Genomic DNA, 22273 nt, shown 5'->3' on the forward strand with positions numbered 1-22273 from the left:
ACTCCCACTGGGTAAGTGGTTTAAGTGTGTGCATGTTTCACCTACTTAGAAGAGTTTTCTTAGATACTGTAATGTACTTAAAATGCCATGTTATATTACAGTGATTATACATAAATGCTTAGCCCTCTGAAAGGTCATGAACCTGTTAAGAAACAAGGTCTGTTGTGCTGAGACCCAACTAGGTAGTAACTTGTGGATTGTTATATGACAATGGAAAGTCTCACTGTTAATAAAAGATTACAATGTGTAGATTAAGCCTATATGTCCAGCAAGGTTCATAAAGATACGATGATATTTGTAGATAAATAAGGTTAGTATTTGATTAATTTTGCTTTGATTTGGGACATTTAATTGCTCTCAGACTGATTCAAACCATAGTTAATGCAAGGGGCATTAATCCTAATGAAATTAAATGTATTTTGGCTGCAATATCATTTGCCTAATAAGGTAAAACAAAAAAAAAAAAAACGTAATTGGTCTCTCTTCCTAGTTTGTGCCAGTAGTTGCAATCATTGCTGGGGGAAAAGTGACAAATTTTAGGTTCTTAAGATCCCCACTGCTATTTTCATCTCTGTAGATATTTTAGTAATAGATTGATGCATTTTACTGAATCTAGTACATTATTGTAGATTTTCAATAAATGCCATTAAATTGAATATACTCTATAACAGTCACAGTTCTAAAATGAAGACTACTTGAAGTAAAGGCCTAATTTAATTTTCTAAGTGAAGAAACTTAGACAACAACATGTTTCAATGAAGAAAGAGTGAAATCTAGAGCCAAAAGACTATAGCACATGCCTTTGCTCCCACTTCCTAGTTATAGGTTAAGTAAATAGCTTAACCTCTCTGAATCTCAGTTTCCTTTTCTATAAAATGGAATAATTTACTACCTATTTTATAAAGTTGCTGGAGGTATCAAATAAAATCAATTAGGGTGTGAAGTGATTTTCAAATTATCATACCATTATGCAAATCATGATTTCAATTAATTTGAAGCATATAGACAATTGACTATTAGAATAATGGTAGAAGGAGGGGAAGAAAATTGTAGGTTTTCTACAAGACTCCCAACTGCCTGAGTGTAGAGACGCTGTCTTTATATCTTTTTATTTACAGCACCTAGTATAGTGCCTGAATAAACTATACACTCAATAAGTATTTGTTGGATAAATAAATAACAGATTAAATATTTTCATCATCATAAATACAGTACTCATGCTGAATCTGCACAGAACTCATCTTGTATATGAAAACATACGTTAGGGACATCTTCTAACAGCCTAATCTTAAAAGGTAGACACTGAGGAAGTTGTTTATAATAAACAATGAGCTAGGGGCTGTATTAAGCAGAATAGATGGAAAAGCACTGGTTGGAAGAAGTGCTTTGACAAAGAATATAGAAATGGACCTTAGTGAAACCTAATAAGGCAGTCCTTACTCTCTTTCTGTGTGTGTGTGTGTGTGTGTGTGTGTGTGTGTGTGTGTGTGTGTGTATGTGCCCACCCAATTTAAAACCAGGTAGGTTGTTTGGATTGTCATTTTATAATGTATACAGGTGATTTAATAATAACATTTGTAACAGCTTAAATTATTCTTCCTGGCAAGAAAATAAAATGTATGATATTTTTCTATAGTACCATGTGAGTATCAAGAATTTACAAAGCTTTTCTCATGGACAATGGGAATTTTGTTACTAAGTTTTCCTTTTGTTCATATGGCTTCCAGGAAGCTTAGAGCCAAGAGTATGACTCAATTTTCCTAAGGACATAGAACCCTGTGGCCTGCATTTCTGTATACTCTCTTTTCCTCCTGTTGTTTTCACTCCATTATATTTACACTGTCCCTGACGTTTATTTCTTTTCATACTCTATTGTGTTTTATTTGTTCTCATTAGCTAATCCCAAACCATTTTTCCATGAATTAGGAGTTACAAATACATAAATATGTACATACAGGTATATATGATGAAGAAATGAATTATAACTAATTTTTATTTTTAAAATAATATGTAATTCTTGGTAGCCCCTTTGTTACTACCTCTTTTCCTCTCCACCACTCTGTGATTTTTCTATTCTGCTGTTCTTTAGCATATAATTTACTCAAGAGATGGACCCTCTTTTATGTTACCCAGACCAGTGGAGGAACATACTGCACCAGCTCTTTTAGTGCAATTTATCTTATATTCTAATATTTTTCTTAAACCTAAGGCTAAACTCTATACTCGCAAGCCAAATGCAGGATTTACAAGGTCTCAATGGCATGATCCTTTCATTTATTCCACACACATTTATTGAGAACTTACCATATCCTAACCATTTTCTTAGGGTACTGTCCTAAGCACTACTGGAAAAAAGATACCTCAGTTACTGTTACCTCCATAAAGGACTTTCAACTATGAGAAGTTGAATGTAGGATTAATCAATCAGACTATGGCAACTGATTAGGTGTGAGATAGAAAATGACAGGTAAAAGCAAAAAATTATGCTAAATTTCAAGCCTGGTGATTAGGGCACTGGAGATATCATTAATAGAAATAGGGGGCATAGAATGAGAAGTTGGTATGGTCAGTTGGAAGTAATTGTTGGGCAGCCAAGTAGAAATGTCAAGCAGGCAATTTAAAAAGATGGATTGGAGCTAAGAAGGAAGGTTTTTGGAGTTTTCCATGTAGGGTTAGTAGCAGAAACCATGATTTTATATGATATTACCAAGGGAGAGAGGGTAGAGAGAGGAGAAGGGGGATAAAGATGGGTTCTTGGTGAAGAAAGGAAGAATGTGATAAGAAGACTTAGAAACATCAGTTCTAAGTTCCATAGTATAATGAAACAAAATAATATACCAAGAATAGAACATCAGTTCTAAGTTCCATAGTATAATGAAACAAAATAATATACCAAGAATAGAACTGGAGAAAGAGAAGGACTAAAAAAGGAACTGGAATTTGGTAACTCAGAGGTCAATAAAATCAGTTTTGGGAACATTGTGAAGCTAGACTCTAGTTTCAAAAGTGTTAAGACATACGTGTGTAGTGAGGAAATGACAGCAGGGAGCATGGCTTCTTTTGGGAATTTTGCAGGCGAAGGAAAAGAATAAGATGAGATCATAAGTCAGTGGGAACGGTAGGGATGAGAAATGGTTTTTAAAGATTAGGAAACTTGAGTATGTTATAGGCTGTTATAGGCAGGGTGTTCTCTGGAGAGGAAAAGATGGAAGGTACAGTAGAGAGAGATGAAAGACGTAGGAACAAAGTAATGGAGGAGATGGTTTCGAAAGCACAGATGAAGATGAAGGAAGTCATCTTGAAGACAAGGTTAGGTTCTTAATTCCTGAAGATCAAAAGAATCAGAGGTTTGCTGAAGGTATAAGGAACATTTTCAGTGAAGTAGGGCATTGAAAGAGTTCACATAGTAGTTCTCAAAGTGTGGTATCTGGACAATAGCATTAGGATCATCAAGCAACTTAGAAATACAAATTTCAGGCCCCAGAATCTCTATTTAAACAGGCCCTTCAGCTGATTCTGGTGTGCACTAATGTTTGAAATCCACTGCCCTTGCTCCGTAGAAGGTAAGGCTTCCTGTAGGGAGGGAGGGAGCAGCAGTGAGAGTCAGGGTATGAAGAGGGTGGAAAAGGTAAAGATAAGATATTGGAGACTGTGATAGCAAGTCAAGTAGAATTCATAGAAAGGAATGTCTAGCAATAGACTGTCCAGCTAAATAGAGACAGTCAGTATCAAAGTAAACTGTACTAGTTTGGGGATGTTTTCTGGAAGACAAACAAGTAAAATCTAGGTACAGAGAAAGTGGATGGTATAGTCTATCCAAGGTAAAGGATAAGTGAAGTGAGGACAGTAATTGGAGAAGACAGCTGTGCAGGTTTGGATCTGTTATGTACCCCAGAAAAGCCCATGTTCTTTTAATCCAATCTTGTGGGGGCAGACCTATTGTGGGTGGGACATTTTGATTAGGTTGTTTCCATGGAGATGTGACCCACCCAATTCAAGGTGGGTCTTAGGATAAAAGGCAGAGATAGCTTGGAGAGAGTAGAGAGAAGCTAAGAAAGAAAACACCCTGGGAAAAGCAAGAAGGACCCACAGAAACTGAGACAGCCATTTATAGACCAGAACCAAGGAGAAGAATGGCCAGCAGACATTGTCATGTGCCTTCCCACATGACAGAGGAAACCCTGATACCATCAGCCTTTCCTCAGAGAAGGTATCTACCTCTTGATATCTTAATTTGTACATTTTCATGGCTGTAGAACTATAAATTTGTAACTAATCAATCCCCACTGAAAAAATCAATGCATTTCTGGTATATTGCATTCCAGCATATTTAACAAACCTAACCGAAACAGCAACAAAAAATTAAGGGTTTCTATCATGAGCATTGTAGAAATGACTGACAATAGAGACTAGCCTGGCTTAGAACTTACGGCTGGAGAGCTTGATGAGGGTGAAGTTCAGTTGGAATGAGGGAGCAGGATATTAAATAGAAAGAAATTATCAAAGGAGACATTCAGAATTTGAGATTAATTTCAAGTGACGAGCTCAATGCTTGGCAAAAATCTATGTGGGCTGAAGAGATAATAAAAATGAAGAAATTGATGGTGAAGAATCATGAGGCCAGAGTAAGGGAAGGATCACTAATATGGGAGGTGAAATTCTCATAGATGATTCCAGGGTAAGGGTAGAGGAAGAGGAGATAAAAAGAATGTAAGCCAGTTGATGAAACTGTTGAAGGATGGGGAAAGTGCCCAGAAGGTCAATAGATAGTAATAATTAGAGCCAAGAAGGATGGTGTATATGGTTTGCATGACTTTCAAGAGAGCAGAAAATTAATGAGAGATCATTGATAAACAAACACACACAAAAAAAACAGAGCATTTGACTGTGTATACAATAGTATTGAGAAAAGAATTAGCAATAGATGTATAGAAAACCAAGCAAAGGAAAATAAGGGAATTATTAACACCAGCAAAAACAGTTAAACCGATAAAAGAATCAAAATGACACACTAATTGGTTCAGCAGTAAACAGTATCTTCAAAGCAATGATAACATAAACACTGAATACTGATATAACAAAAATGTTGGGATTTAACTATATTGAGAAGAGGGAAGGAATGGAAGCAGGTGGATAGGGAATTAATAGAACTAAATCCTTACATATCAGAATTACTAGTAGATAATATAGAAAATTAATAAGCCAAAAAATTGCAGCACAAGTACATGAATACTATTAGCTGTATGGAGGTAAATACTAGAAGAAAAGGCTAAGAGTTGAAAACGGTTGCTTCTGATGATCAATTCTGGATGGTGAAGAAGGTTTGGACAGGGAATTGTGATTTGTAATATGCCTTTTAGTATTATGTGACCCTTTAAGTGATGTACATGCATTACTTTGATAAAAAAAAACAATTTAAAAAATGCATTTAAATAATTAAAAGAATAGAGGTGAGTTTGTTACGGAACAAGAGTTCAAAAGGGCACCATGACAGGAGGTTGCAGGAGATAGCAGGAGACAGATAAGAGTTGGGAAAGGATAGGCTCCAAGCAAACAAGAATTAACTTTTTGGAAGGGATAGATGTTTGCATAAAAGACAGTTTTCAATAGTGGAGATGAAGAAGCCAATAAATATGGAGAGAGACTTGGGCCACATGTTAATGAGTGAGGGAGAGACATAACTGTTGAGTTGTTAAACTAACCAGCCCCCAAATTCCATCATTGGTGAATTATGCTAAATAAACATTACAGCAAGATTCCTGGAGAACTACCAGTAAAAAGCACCCGACACTAAAATCTGTGCTGTCTTGATGTTGACAGAAACTTAATTTTCAAATCATGGAAGAAAAGCATCACATTACAAGTTGGTGTATTTTCCATTGGCAAAACCAAGTAGGCAAGATGTATCACCACTTTCTTATGTCTTGTAAGCCATACACTACTTGTGTGACTACTTGTAAAATAAAATGAATTCAGATGAGCTTTTCTCTGGCACTAATGAGTGTGAAATTATCTTTTCTGTTATAATGGCAGGAAAATGATCACACCATGTTATTCTTAATTTCCCCAGGGATGAAATGTTACTGGTAATATTTTGTATTTGAATCAAAATGATGATTTTGCTAGGGTGGACCATGGAACACACATGCATTCGTTTTATAAAAAATACTTTCAAGCCAGGTTTTTGGACACCAGAGTTTGAAAATATTTGATTGCCTTTTGCTTCAGGGAAAGAACTTAAAAGGGGATTTTGTTTCATCTAAAACAAGCATAGCAATATGAACCAATTTCTTACATTGGTGCTTTGAAACATCTGGGAATTTTGGATGGTGGCGGAAGATGATCAAGAAATGAATATTTATTTGATCATATACTATGTACCTGGAACTATGCTTGGTACTTTATATATTTTATCTCATTCAGTCCTATTATAAGATACAATACACATTAAATATGATTCTTCTTCTTTTATAGATGAGTAAACTGAGGTTCAGTCAAATCAATTGCCTAAGATTAAGCAGCTAAGCAGCTGAGCTGAATCAGATTTTATAAATCTAGATGTCTGAAATGAAAAGACTGTCTTTTCCACTTTACCATTCTACTTACAAATTACAATTCAACTGTAAATACAAACTATAAAAATGGACCAAGTTGTAGTTTTAAAAAAGCCTAACTTATATCTGCTCCATTACCTTTTAAAGGGACTGCAATCCATGTGTCTCAGGCAATATGTAAATGCCAAGGAGCCTAGGTGATAGAACTCTCTCTGCCCTGCTTTATCTGTGAGAGACACACAATCAAATTACCCAGGTCTTCCTGCTCTGAGCTAGCTCAACTTTTGTTTTATCACCAGTACCTTCCCTGTGGAGGTATTGCTCTATTCATGTCTACAGCATTGATCCCAGACTCTTCACATAACTGATCCAAATTCAAGGGGGAACACTTAATGGGTTCTGGAGTCAGACTACTTGTGTTTGAATCTGGCCTCTACCACATGCTAGCTGTGCAAGCTTTCACAAGTAGCTTAAATTCTCTGAACCTCAGTTTCCTTATCTAAACAATAAGGACAAATACAGAACCTTCATTATATGGTCATTTTGAGAAAAAAAAAAATGAATCAAAATGCCAATCTATCTTACACAAAGCTGCTAGGGTAACTTCCTAAATCATGCCTATTGTAGTTTTTTTCCCTACTCAAAAAACCTTCACTCACTTTCCATTGCCTACCAAATAGAGCCCAATCTTTTAAACTTAACATTTAAGGACCTCATGATCTGGCCCTAATGTATCATGTTAGTCCTACACCCTAATACTCCCTATCACGTCTTCCATGCCATTCAAACAAAACCATTAACTATTCCTAAAATCCTGTCTATTTTCTAATATCTGTAACTTTTTTTCATGTTATTCCCTCTTCCCAGGATGTTATTTCTGAAAAGTTCCAGAACACCAGTATGGAGATTTCTGCCCAGTATTCAAAGCCCAAGACAATTTCCACCTCCCCAATAAAGCCTTCCTTTATCTCCTGGCTGAAATTAATTTTTTCTCTCTTCTGCCCTCTTCTGTTCCTCTTTTATGACAGGCAACACTTTTCTTTGTATTATGTTTTATGTGCTTGTCAATTCTCTCCAATTAAACAGTAAGCACTCATAAGAAATGTAACAATTTCTTACCCACTTTTGAATCTGTCACAGTACCTAGCACAAAGCTTTAATACATGTTTATGAATAATAATTACTACTACAAACTAATAATTACCATTTGTTAAGTACTTACCACGTACACCCAATTGTACTATGTGCTAAACATATGAGTCATAATTTATTCTTACAATAACCCCATGAGAAATGATAATCTATTTTACATATGAAGAAACTGAAACAAAGCAAAGATAAGTATCAGATTGAACCATATGAAATTGTTGCTAGTCAACCAATTTTGACCTATAAAAACAACAATTTTAAATGGTATAATCTAATAAAATGTCTTTTTATGATAATTACTAAATACATTCAATGAGAGAAATTCAAGCCTTTCTGGCCTGTGCTTTACCGTAATTCTGCAGGTCAACATTTCCATGCAGATATTCAGAGGAAAGACAATTTTAGTTTCTTCAGAATGGAAAAACATGGATTTTAAATCTTTTATGGTTCTTTTTTGGTCAATATGGTCAAATTGCATATTTCAAAATTTCAGTCCTTAGAAATAATATCATGGCTATTTAGTATAAAACAATCAAGGTCTTATGGTTACAGGCTCCTCCTTTATTCTTATTTTTTCCTTTTGTCTTTTAGAAAGAATTGCCTTACAAGAGAGGTCAATTTAAGCAAATTATTGCTTGATGGGAAAAAACCTGAAAAAATGTAAATGATGGCTGATTCCCTATTATTTCAGTTATCATTGTTATTTTTACCAAGATACAAGAAAATTTTTTTTTTCTTTAACACTTACAGTAGGTGTTTATAAGATTCCAAAGTCTTTAAAACATAAATTAGTCACTGAGGATTGTATCCCAGGGGACTTTTCCTTAGCTACTGAGTTTTAGTTTATGTTTTACCAATGTAATGTACAATAAAATGTATGTATATTCTGATGAGTTTAATTTAGTTTATATTTTCAAAGAAGAAATATAGGAAGTAATTACCAGCTTGTAAACTGTGACCATTACAATCATCTTAGATAATACAAATTCTAGTCATTGTTCATTTAAATACCATACCTCATGAAAATATTTAATGCTGTACAGGTATTTGGCCCTTTTTAGCCCCAAGATTCAGCTAGACTTTAGGTATTCATTAGTCAGTTCATAATTCCCCTTATAGATATAATTTATCAATGGGCCTGTGTTGTTTTGTTTTCTGATTGGAGATGGAAACATTTGTTTAAAAATGCTATAAAAAACACAAATACCAGTGGTATAACTGTTCAATATTTTGATGAAAATTTAATGTGGGTACTTGTACAGTGGTGTGGGAAAACTTTGAGAGTGTTATTTCAGTTTGATAAGAAATTAGCTGATCTTACCTACTGATGTATCTGACTTGATCCACCATGGCACAGTTCATGTACAGTGTTTGTAGATAAAGAATCACTTCCTGTGATGGTTTGGATTTGCTGGGTAGAATGGGATTGTTGACAGTGTGGAGAATGGATGATCTGGGGTTGTTGGACAATATGATGATAGCATTGAACCTGAGGATAGCATTCCTAAAACATATACACATTCAGAAGTCAACACTGAGAATGAAAATTGCTAATCAAGGAGAAAAAACCTGAAGCTAGTTTTTTAAAACTGTAATATGTTATTTCAAAAGAGAATTCAAGCCCTAGGGTTTTTAGTTTTATTTTTTTTCATTTTTATTTTTATTATTTTTTTTTAATCATCATTTTATTGAGATATATTCACATACCACGCAGTCATACAAAACAAATTGTACTTTCGATTGTTTACAGTACCATTACATAGTTGTACATTCATCACCTAAATCAATCCCTGACACCTTCATTAGCACATACACAAAAATAACAAGAATAATAATTAGAGTGAAAAAGAGCAATTGAAGTAAAAAAGAACACTAGGTACCTTTGTCTGTTTGTTTGCTTCCCCTACTTTTCTACACATCCATCCATAAACTAGACAAAGTGGAGTTTGGTCCTTATGGCATTCCCAATCCCACTGTCACCCCTCATAAGCTACATTTTTATACAACTGTCTTCGAGATTCATGGGTTCTGGGTTGTAGTTTAATAGTTTCAGGTATCCACCACCAGCTACCCCAATTCTTTAGAACCTAAAAAAGGTTGTCTAAAGTGTGCGTAAGAGTGCCCACCAGAGTGATCTCTCGGCTCGTTTTGGAATCTCTCTGCCACTGAAGCTTATTTCATTTCCTTTCACATCCCCCTTTTGGTCAAGAAGATGTTCTCCATCCCACGATGCCGGGTCTACATTCCTCCCCGGGAGTCATATTCCACGTTGCCAGGGAGATTCACTTCCCTGGGTGTCTGATCCCACGTAGGGGGGAGGGCAGTGATTTCACCTTTCAAGTTGGCTTAGCCAGAGAGAGAGGGCCACATCTGAGCAACAAAGAGGCATTCAGGAGGAGACTCTTAGGCACAAATACAGGGAGGCCTAGCCTCTCCTTTGCAGCAACCGTCTTCCCAAGGGTAAAACTTATGGTAGAGGGCTCAACCCATCAAACCACCAGTCCCCTATATCTGTGGTCATGTTAGCAACCATGGAGGTGGGGTAGGCGAATACCCCTGCATTCTCCACAGGCTCCTCAAGGGGGCACTACATCTTTTTTTTTTTTTCCTTGTTTGTCTTTTTTCTTTTTTTTTTTTTTTAACTTTCCCTTCTTTTTTCAAATCAACTGTATGAAAAAAAAAGTTAAAAAGAAAACAAACATACAATAAAAAAACATTTCAAAGAGACCATAGCAAGGGAGTAAGAAAAAGACAACTAACCTAAGATAACTGCTTAACTTCCAACATGTTCCTACTTTACCCCAAGAAAGTTACATAATATAGCAACATTTCAGTGAACTTGTTCCTACTACATCCATCAGAAATTAACAGACCATAGTCATTTCTGGGCATCCCCAGAACGTTAAATAGCTTATCTGTTCTTCTTGGATTATTGTTCCCCCTTCCTTAATTGCTCTCTACTGCTAGTTCCCCTACATTCTACATTATAAACCATTTGTTTTACATTTTTCAAAGTTCACATTAGTGGTAGCATATAATATTTCTCTTTTTGTGCCTGGCTTATTTCGCTCAGCATTATGTCTTCAAGGTTCATCCATGGTTTTTAGTTTTAATAAGTGATATATTATTGTTTCAAATTGTTCCATTAGGAGAAGTTGTATTTAACTGTATTTTTATTTGATCAGGTGGCTGTGACCATCCAAATACTTGCCTAGATTGACCAGTGAATTGAATATTCCAATTAAATTCATATTCCAGTTATACTTAACAGCAAAACTATAAGGAATATTAATATTAATCAGTCTTTCTTTGATGATTCAACAGTCTCTTCAGGGTATAATTACATAATAATACCATAATACTGAAGATGCAGATGGATATAAAATTAGTAAATAATATAATGTAGTGATTCTCAATGCCAGGAAGTGTATTCAAATCACAGTGAGGGGAAGCTGGAGCCCTTATACTTATGAAAATGGGCAAGAATTAAGAAAAAAGATTGAGAAACAGTGACTGCAGTTTTGGAACCAGAAAACATAAATTCTAACTCTGATTCTACCACTTAGTTTGTGATCTTGGACAACTATATACACAACCTTTATGGGCCTCAATTTCTTCATTTGTAAAAGTGGAGATAGCACATGCCTCATAAAGTTGCTGCAAGGAGGAAATGAAATAATTAATGCCTATAAAGTGCCTAGTACAGAGAAGGTGGGTAATTAACATTTATTGTAATCATCATCATGCTCCTTACCTTTATCTACAACCACCCCCTTTATTTTAAAGGTGGAAAAAAAACCTCAAGGTCCACAGGAGTAGGATTATTTACTCATAATGACACAGCTAGCTGATGGCAAAATTGGGACTGGAACTCATCATTTCTAGCTCTTTTGGTATATCAGGCTGAATTTATGCTACCCTCAAGATATCCTGGGATTTGTTTTTAAACTAAATCTTTGCTATCTGCTTGTTTATTTGTCATGGATTTTTCTGATAAGTATAGAGCACAGAATAAGAAAAGATTGTGGTTACTTCAGTTTGGGAGATTTCCAAAGAATGTAAATTTGCTATGTTATTCTACTTTCATAAAAGGCATCTGAAAGCCTGTTTTGAAAGGAAATATACTCTATTTTGAATCATTATGCTACATTCTTATACATACAATTAGCTTTGAAACTATAAATTCAATTTTCTATTTCCTTTTGACTGGAAAGCTAGCCTATATTAATAAAGTAAAATATTTAAAACTTAAAAATTTTTATATGTAACAATTTACAAGCTATATTAAATGAAAAAAGCAAGGTGCAAATAATGAATACAGTATGTCCCCCAGTGTAACATTTTTTAAAAATGCACCTACATATATATTTACAAATATATATAATAGCTTTTATATACATAAACCAAAAAACTTTTAAAAGCAGCTGCCTTTGTGAAGAGGAACTGGGGGATGAGAGGGTCAGGATAAGGAGGCTTATTTTTCACTGTATTCCTTTCTATACTGTGTGAAACTTTTTACCATGTATGCAAATTGCATTTTCAATAATAATACATAAAATATTTAGAAAGAAAGAGAAACTAAAGTGACGCATTTTACAAATATAAGTTGTCTTTGATAGTCACATAGATAATAAAGGTCAAAGAATCAGTTAATCGAATCATTTTCTCCAGACTCTTGTTAAATATGACTTGCTTACAGCTATGCTAACACTAAGAAAGTTTAGGAAAGGTCTGACTATGAGCTATTAGCAATTTTGTACAATTTTGGGGGGTGAATGTACTATCTGTTCTTTTATGTTACAAAATGCCTTCACATAATGAATTGGGATAAAGTCAGACTGAAAGACTAAGACCTATCAACAGAGGGCAATAAAGAAGACAAAAGCAATTTCTCAATTATCTTCCTTCGTTAATGTATCTGTTGAGTCTTGAATAGAGCGCTGGCAATCCTGCCATCTGGGGTGCCTTGCCTGGGCTTATTTGGCCTTTGAACCACTCATTGCTACCACTGAATTCTTAGCAGGTTTTCAGTTTTCAGTTCTCACACTTGACTCTGAAATTATTGTTCTAAACCAAGATTTTCATATATTACTCATATTTTTAAGCATATCACCAGCTGAATTTTCAAAATACAAGAGATCAAACATTTCTTATTTATCATATTTTTGTTTGATGGAGAAAATGATTTAGAGCAAAAAATCATATGAAATGGATAATTATCTTGCAACTGATACCGTTTTACCACATTTCTACTACAAAGACCTCTTTTCTGAGCAGGTTCCATCTCCTAAGGGTTAGTTTTATTTGAACTAATCTTATGTGATAGTAAGAAGGCTCATACAGACTTTGGATTTAACCAGCTTGCCCAATTGTATTTCCAATTCTGATGAAACTCAATTAGGATAAAGTTGTAACTTGTTCCATCTGCATGGTTCCTTTTACCTTGGGGGGCCTCTCATGGCAGTTCCAAACCCCCCAAATCATTTAAGTCATTAATAAGAAAAAGTGGGCTTAAACAAGTAAATATGCAAATTAATACAAAGTAGCAGCAGCATTCTCTCAAAAGAACTCTAATTATTCCAACTGTATAGCAATAATAATGTACAGGGTATTCAACCTCTTATTCTAGAGATCAAGATCAGGAAAACTGTTCATACTTCTTGAAGAAAGAAGTTGGAAACAGCGTGAAATGATGTGCTTCAAACATCCCTTACTATTTAACATGTGTCAATGTACTGTTTTGGAAGTCTAGTAGGATAAAGGACAGGTGCTATAATGTTACAGCTTGTGGAAAGTGTCTTGAAGAACAGACATACTTAATGAATTTTCTTTACTTGGTATCATAATCCAGAAATATCCTGTTGCTCCTCTGGAAGATATAGGTTCTATTGTGCCATACAGAACCCTTCGGATTACATCCAAATTACCAAGCAGACCAGAATCTTAATCTGCTTTCTGATTCTGCGAGTTTACTCCATTTCAACGAATATTTATTGGGCATCAAATAAGTAATAATGTATTAGTTATTAAAAATCTGGTAATAACTACTTATAAGTGTTCATAAAAATAAGACATTCTTCTTCCTGGAAGTTTAAAAAGGGAAATTTAGAATATTTTAGATAGTTTCATTTGTAAATGAGAAAAATGATTTTGTGATCAACATTCATTTGATATTATTTAACTTCATTAGTTGAAGAAAGGCCAAGAGACAACAAAGCCCAATTCAGGATTAGTCTGGGCTGGACATGCTTATATTCACTGAGCAGATGAGTGTGAAACCTCTGCTACCTGAACAGCTTGGGGTTCTAGATGCCTTGCTGCAGTTTTGCAATCTGTGTTTGGTTTCTCAATTAAGCTTAATGAATTTTTGAAAATATATCTTAAAACTTTAGTTTTCCAGATTTTTTTTACAGTTTATACTGTTTTACATATCTGAACTATTTTAAAAACTTATTTAAATTTCATTTGCTATTAAAAGAATTAGAGAAAAATTATGTTTTAAATTATGATTTTTGTAGGCCAGTTTGAAAGACACATATAAGGAATTGGAATATCTACATTGAATTCATATTCTACTATTAATTTCCTATGTGACTTCACATATCTTTACTTCAGTTTTCCTTTCAGTAAAACAGGGACAAAAGTACTTTACATGAGAAAATGAATGTGCAAGTATAAGAGAGTATGAAGGGCTGTACACATAATATGGAATTATTTTGACTCATGGTAATCTTGCTTGGCACTTGGCAATTGAAATTCAGTTTAACTCTATCAAAATATTCATAATTCAAAATTATACACCTACAAAACAAATATTAAAACAAATACTACTGACCTGATTTGCGTTTAGCTTCTCTACTTTTCTTATTGTTTTTTTCATAAATAACATTGTTTCCTGAGAAGAAACTCCTTTTAGGAATGGAGACAGTGATTCCTACAAAGCCAGCAAATATTGTGTTTTACTTTGAAAGTTACCTTTACAGAGGAACCTTAATATAAGCAAACATCAGTCTTTAATAGGATCTGAGATAGTGGCAGACTTTTGGAGGAGAGTGAAATGAAATCCTAAAAAGATTCTGAGAGAAGTAAGGTAAGGAAATAACGATATAGTCCATTTTCTCAAATAGGACAAACTGAATCTCACCTATTACATTTTCCTTAGCCTATCAAAGTCTTTTGGGGAGATTTCAAGGTGCTGTGAAGAATAATCTTTGTTTCTTTTCCTAAGGCAAGATATAATGAGTTTCTTCTCAAGTAGACAAGCATAAGGTCAATATGATTTAAATTGAGTTCACTGGTAGATTTCTTTCCCTGCAAAATATTATGGGAAAACTGTAAAATAAATGTAATTTAGGAACACTGAGCCATAAAGTAGGCAGAACTATATTAAATATTTTTTATTGGAACTCAATTTGGGTACCCTCGAAGTGTGCAATTCTCATTTGTGATTAAAATCAATGCTATGACTCTGGGTGCAACATATGTTTTAAATACTGAGAACAGAGTAGAGGCTTTCAGAGCTACTGTATCTCCATATAATCAACTAAATTGCTGTGGGATTAGCCAAGTGCTTACAAGATGTCAGCCAATAGACTGGTGACATGTCCAAGATCTTAAAGAAACCAGGAAAGAGTTAATGAGAATCAGGCCAAGAGTCTAAAATAAATGTAATGTGCACTATATCTTTTTTCCCTTCTTTTGGTTTTAATACGAGATTTTACTTGTGTAGGGGGAGTTAGGATTGTTCTGTTACAAACCAAAAATTGCATTCATTTATTTTTATAATATATGGGAACAGTACAGAAGATGGGATGGCCAAACCTGGGATCAGTTAATTTGTTTAGCACTATTTTAAAATTAGCAGAATTTACTAGCATTGTTGTAGTCCACTATTTTGAAACCTCTTAGAACAACTGGACTAACATACTGATTGTTGACAAAGCAAGATTCTCTAGAACACAAAGCTATATACTTGTTATTGTTCAAATTTGAATATGCTTTAGCTAAATGTTTCTGATAATTCAATAAAGCAAACACAAACTAAATTTGACTAGCTGATGAATTATTAAATCTAAGGATATACATATATCCTTAAATATATTTGAAAAGATTATACTAGAAGCTATTTTTTGTTTATTTATTTGTATGAGTCTCTTTGGTAGTTGTTTGCAATCACATAACACGTGTTTAAGGGATTACTATGCATAATGTACTTTTCTAAGTCCTATGAGGCAAGCAAACATGAATCACACCTACATTATTACCAAAAGCATTTACATTTAATACTACAGCCAGCAGCCTGTTGTTTTTTTTTAACTGCCCTCCAGGTAAGAATGTTTTATAGACTTTTAAAGGACTGCCAATGAAAAACAAAAGCAGAGATCCTATGTAACCAGCAAAGCCTAAGATGTTTACTACTTGACCCTTCATAGAAAATGTTTGCCAATTCTTGGTCTAGATAATACATGAACAGAATCATCTATAATACATGGTAGAGAGCGATGGTGCCATAAGAGGTACAGAGAAAGAACTTATGGGATGGAATTCAGAGGAGGAAAAATTGACTTCCATCCGTCAATGCTCACATAGGTTACTTGGATCAGGTAACATATGACAGAAGGATGAGGTAGAATTTGGATATGAAGAGATGGAAGAAATTAGTTTTCCCAGGGAAGGAAACAAAATAAATTGATTCACCAAGGTTTGAAAAAGTTAAGTAGGGCCATACTTGGCAGATGAACCTTGGTTCTGCAGGCCTTTGTGTGCTTTTAAATGGGGGTATGAGGTGAATAGAAGTCTACTTCAGAAATATTAATCAGAAAGGGGAGATAGTACAGGTGAGGAGAACAGTTAGTAGATTGTCTTAAAAATGAAGTATAGTACTTTTCAAAGATGAACCTGAGATCTTGAATCTGAGCAGTCTAACACTTAGTCAATGATGCCAAAAACAAAAACAGGGAAAATTGGGACACATTGCGTTTTTACATGCTTCTGATAAGAATCTAGGCCTGATTCATGTTTTTGGTCTTTGTAACAGTTGACAAAATACGTAGTACATGGTAAGTCCTCTAACATGTGTTAAATGATTGCAAAGAACTGCTGAAGAAGCCCTTTTATAAAAATGTGCTGGTAAGACATTCAGGAATTGATGCACAGCATGCAATTGAAAACAGAGATCTGGAACTGGTGGAGGATTCCAAAGCTGCAGATCTACATTTCAGAACCATCTAATTAGAAGTGCTAGTTAAAACCATGCAGTCACTGAAAAAGCATATGTAGGCTAAAGATATAAATAGACAAATCTAAAGAATCAGCAGAATAAAGTGTCATAGAATTCAAGAGAAGATAAATTTTCAGAAAGAGTAGGAAGTTGAAAGTATAAATGCTTCAGAGAGGTCAAACAGATGATAATTACAAATTAGATAGGATTTGAACTACAATAATTCCATTGGATTTGACTACTAAGATCAGTGGAAGCAGGTATAATAGGAAAAAATATGGAGTCATAAAACCTAGGTGTCAGTTTTGCCTCCATCACCTACTTGTGTGAGTTTAGGTAAGATATTTACCCTCTCTGCAACAAAGTTTCCTTATCATAAGGACCATAATGTAGGGTACTTGTTGTCAAGTAAAATAATGTATTTTGAAGTACCTTTAATCTGTAATTTGTAATGTGCAAATGGCACTGGTTTTCTTAATTTAATTTTATTGAGATTGTTCATATACCATACGATTATCCAAAGATTCAAAGTGCACAATCAATTGCCCATGGTACCATCATAACAGCTGTGCATCCATCACCACAATTATTTTTTTTTCAATTTTTAGAACATTTTCATTATTCCAGAAAAGAAATAAAGACAAAAAATGAAAACTCAAAACCTCCCATACTCTTAACCACCTCCCCGATTATTGATTCATAGTATTGATGTTCTGGTTTGCTAATGCTGCCTTTTCACACAACACCAGAAATGGATTGGCTTTTATAAAGGGGGTTTATTTGGTTTCAAAGTTACAGTCTTAAGGCCATAAAGTGTACAAGATAAGGTGTTAACAATTGGGTACCTCCACTGTAGGATGGCCAATGGCATCCAGAAAACCGCTGTTAGCTGGGAAGGCACATGGCTGGCATCTGATCCAGAGTTCTGTTTCAAAATGGCTTTCTCCCAGGACATTCCTCTCTAGGCTGAAACTCCTCAAAAATGTCAATCTTAGTTGCTCTTGGAGCATTTGTCCTCTCTTAGCTTCTCTGGAGCAAAAGTCTGCTTTCAAAATCATCTCCACAGTGTCTGCGTAAGCTGCAACTCCTCTCTCAGCTCCTGTGTGTTCTTCAAAGTGTCCCTCTTGGCTGTAGCCAGCTTGCTCCTTCTCTCTGAGCCTATATAGTGCTCTAGTAAACTAATCATCTACACTTGGTGTGTCGCATCTCCATGGAAACCCTCAATCAAAGAATTACAATCTAATCAACACTAATATGTCTGCCCACACAAGATTGCATCAAAGATAAAGGCATTTGGGGGGACATAATACATTTAAACCATCACAATTGGTATAGAACATTTGTTATGTTGATGAAAGAACATTAAGATACTACTAACTGTAGTATATTGTTTGCAAAAGGCATATTTTCCCTATATGCCTCTCTATTATTAACTTCTCTTTCTAGTGTCATACATTTGTTCTAGTTCATGAAAGAGATTTCTAATATTCATAGAGTTAATCATGGAGATTGTCCACCACAAGATTCACTGTTTTATACATTCCCATATTTAACCTCCAACTTTCCTTCTGGTGACATATGTGCCTCTAAGCTTCCCCTTTCTAACACAATCACGTACCATTAAGCACTGCTAGTTATTCTCACAATAACGTGCTACCATCACCTCTGTCCAGTTCCAAACATTTAAGTCCAACCTAGTTGAACATTATGCACATATTAAGCAACCTCTCCCCATTCTTTAGCCTCACTCTATATCCTGGTAACCTATAGTTCATGTCAATGAGTGTACATATTATAATTAGTTCGTATCAGTGAGACCCTGCAATATGTTTCCTTATGTGTCTGACTTATTTCACTCAATGTAGTGCCCTCAAGTTTTCTTCATCAATCCATTTTTTAAGATGGTTTTGTTCACCCACCATACTTTCTGTCCTAAGCAAACAATCAATGGTTCCCTGTATACTCATATATTTATATATTCACCACCATCACCACTATATAAGGACATCTCCATTTATTCCACAAAGATGGAGGAAGAGTCAAAGAAAGTAGAGAGACGAAAGAAAAAGAAAAAAAAAGAGAGAAAAATAAAAACATGATAGCTAGGAAGCAACAAAAGGAAAGACAGCATCAAACTAAGGTAGAATAAAGAGTCAGACAACATCATCAATGCCAAGAAGTCCCACACCCCTCCCTTATATCCTCCTCTTAAATGCTATTAGCTTTGGTATATTGCCTTTGTTACATTAAAGGAAGCATAATACAATGTTTCTGTTAACTATAGTCTCTTGTTTGCTTTGACTGTATTTTTTCCCTAATGTCACCCCATTTTTAACACCTTGCAAAGTTGACATTCATTTATTCTCCCTCATCTAAAAACATATTTGTACATTTTATCACAATTGTTGACCACTCTAGGTTTCACTGAGTCATGCAGTCCCAGTCTTCATCTTTCCTCTTTCCTTCTGGTGTCCCATATGCTCCTAACCTTCCTCTTTCAACCATATTTACAGCCAACTTTGTTCAGTTTACTTACAATGCTGTGCTACCATCACCCAAAATTGTGTTCCGAACCTCTCACTCCTGTCTTTTCCTATCAGTCTGTTGTGCTCCCTTTAGTATTTCCTGTAGTGCAGGTATCTTGTTCACAAACTCTCTCATTGTCTGTTTGTCAGATAATATTTTAAACTCTCCCTCATATTTGAAGGACAGTTTTGTCAAATATAGGATTCTTGGTTGGCAGCTTTTCTCTTTCAGTATCGTAAATATATCACACCACCCCCTTCTTGCCTCCATGGTTTCTAATGGGAAATCCACACATAGTCTTATCAACCTTCCTTTGTATGTGACGGATCAATTTTCTCTTGCTGCTTTAAGGATTCTATCTTTGTCTTTGATGAATGATAATCTGATTATTAAGTGTCTTGGCATAGTTCTATTCATATCTATTCTGTTTGGGTATGCTGCACTTCTTGGATCTGTAATTTTATGTCTTTCATAAGGGATGGAAAATTTTCATTGATTATTTTCTCTATTATTGCTTCTGCCCCTTTTCTTTTCTCTTCTCCTTCTAAGACACCCATGACATGTACATTCCTGCACTTCATGTTGTCACTCAGTTCCCTGAGATGTTGCTCATATTTTTCCATTCTTTTCCCTATCTATTCTTTTGCACATAGGATTTCAGGTGTCTTGTTCTCCAGTTCCTGAGTGTTTTCTTCTGCCTGTTGGGATCTGCTATTGTATGTCTCCATTGTGTTTTTCATCTCTTGTGTTGTGCCTTTCATTTCCATAGATTCTGCCAGTTTTTTCTAACTTCTGATTTCTACCTTATGTTTGCTAGGGTTTTCTTTATATTTTGTTATATCTTCCCTGAACTTGATTTGGTTTTTGATTTGATTTAGCATATTTCTTTGAAAATCTTTAATAGATTGTTTTCTTAAAGTGAAAAAATATTTCAATTGTATCTTGACTGAGGTGTAAGTTTGTTCCTTTGAATGGGCTATATCTTCATTTTTCCTAGTATAGATTGTAGTTTTCTATTTTCTAGGCATCTGGTTTCTTTGGTTACCCCAGTCAGGTTTTTGCATACCAGAACGAGTTCAGGTCTCAGAATAGGGTTATATTCAGGGGTGTATCTTAGAGGAATGACAGACTTTCCTATTAGGATTCCAGTCACTGTGCTTTTCCTAACCTGAACAATGGGTCGCGCCTGTCAACCTGCTGCTCCCAACAGGTGTAAGGAGGTGTGGCCCCTTCAGTTTCTGTTTTGGCTGTTTTCCCCCAGTCTCTGGGGTCCAGTTCTGAAGGGAAAGCTCAGCTCCACTTCCTTACTCTTAGGGAAGATACACCCCCTAGGGATTTATTACCTGCATTTAAATTGCCTCTGTGTCTCTGCTATTTTCACCCATCTCTGTCAGATTTCTGCGAACTGATAATGACCGTGGCTGTCTCCTCTGAGCCCCTCTGGTTGAGAGAGAGAAAAAGGGACAGAAAGCTCCCTTTTAAGGCTACTACACAACCCTTCAGTGTCACTCATCAGTCAGAGGTAGCACCTGGTCTTATAGACTCCCCGTCCCAGGACAGATGAGTCTTCTTATACTTTAAAGTCAGTCATCACTAAAAGCCTCTGTCTGCATGTTGGGGGTTTGTAACTTGTATTCAGCAATCCACTTTTGTTAATGAAAACCCCAGTTGGAACTTGGTTGAGCTACATTCACTTGCTGGGAAAGTGCTGCCTTCCACTGCAGCAAGGTTTTATAGCAAAGCCTTCCATGGGGGAAGGGGACTCCCAGCACCATTCCACAGTTTTTACTTATAGGTTTTATGCTGTGATCTCAGGCATTCCTGCCAATCCTGGTTGGTGTACAACAGTCATGGTTGTCCCCCAGCAGTTATTCCAAATTATTTACTAGTTGTTCCTGGTTGCTCATTAGCTTTTCCAGGGGGCTAACTAAATTCCACTTTTCTCCATGCCACCATCTTGCCCCTTAGCATTGGTTTTTAATAATATAAGTTTCCTGGGCTGCTCAAGCAAATACCATGCAGTGTGTCAATGTAGACAATGGCAATTTATTTTTTCACAGCTTTGAAGTTAAGAGAAAGAATAAATCAAGGCACCATAAAGGTGACGCTTTCTTTGCAAAAAATAGCATTCTGTGGCTGGCTGCCTGCTATCCTTGGTCTGTATTCTCTTCTGGGTTCCTTTGATGTTAAGCTTTTGGCTCCTCCCCGTGTGGCTATCTCTATGTCTGAACTTCATTCTGCTTATAAAGTACCACAGTAATAGGATTAAGACCCATGCTGATTGAGGTGAGCCACACATTAACTGAAGTAACCTCATCAAAGTGTCCTACTTACAATGGTTTCAAACCCATCAAGAATGGATTAACTTTAAGAGTGTGTTTTTCTGGGGTACCTAAAGCTCAAAATCACCACACTCCACACTCTGAACACCTAAAAGACATGTTATTTCTACATGCAAAATACATTAATTTCATCACAACACCCCCTAAACCTAAATTCTTTTGGTAACAATGCTAAGTACAAAGTCTCAAAATCGGTTATGGGTGTGGTCTTTCTTGGGGCACAATTCCCCACTGTATGTAGATCTGTGAAATTAGAAAACAAGTTATCTGCTTCCAACATACAAGGGAGGGACAGGAATGGGATAGGCATTCCCATTACAATAAGTAGATATTAGAAGAATTCCAAAGCCTGGCAGGGAAAAGTTCATTAGATTTCAAGGTCTGAATGTCATCTATGGATCTATGTTTCATCATCTTGGCCTGATAGAATGGCAGCCCCTCCCTTTCCAAATGCTTAGATAGCAGCCATTCTCTCCCTGAAC

At 35.5% G+C, this 22273-nt stretch overlaps 1 protein-coding gene across 1 annotated transcript in view; it reads right to left on the reverse strand.

Moving 5' to 3' along the window:
- The window catches only part of POF1B (POF1B actin binding protein), a 122534-nt gene that overhangs the window by 51628 nt on the left and 48633 nt on the right, over window positions 1-22273 (reverse strand). The window contains 4 exon segments of the mRNA XM_037822817.1: window positions 9025-9207; window positions 14539-14577; window positions 14579-14609; window positions 21587-21627. Coding sequence (XP_037678745.1) covers window positions 9025-9207; window positions 14539-14577; window positions 14579-14609; window positions 21587-21627 — 294 coding nt within the window.

The sequence above is a fragment of the Choloepus didactylus genome, chromosome Y, assembly GCF_015220235.1.
Source record: "Choloepus didactylus isolate mChoDid1 chromosome Y, mChoDid1.pri, whole genome shotgun sequence".
NCBI lineage: Eukaryota > Metazoa > Chordata > Mammalia > Pilosa > Megalonychidae > Choloepus > Choloepus didactylus.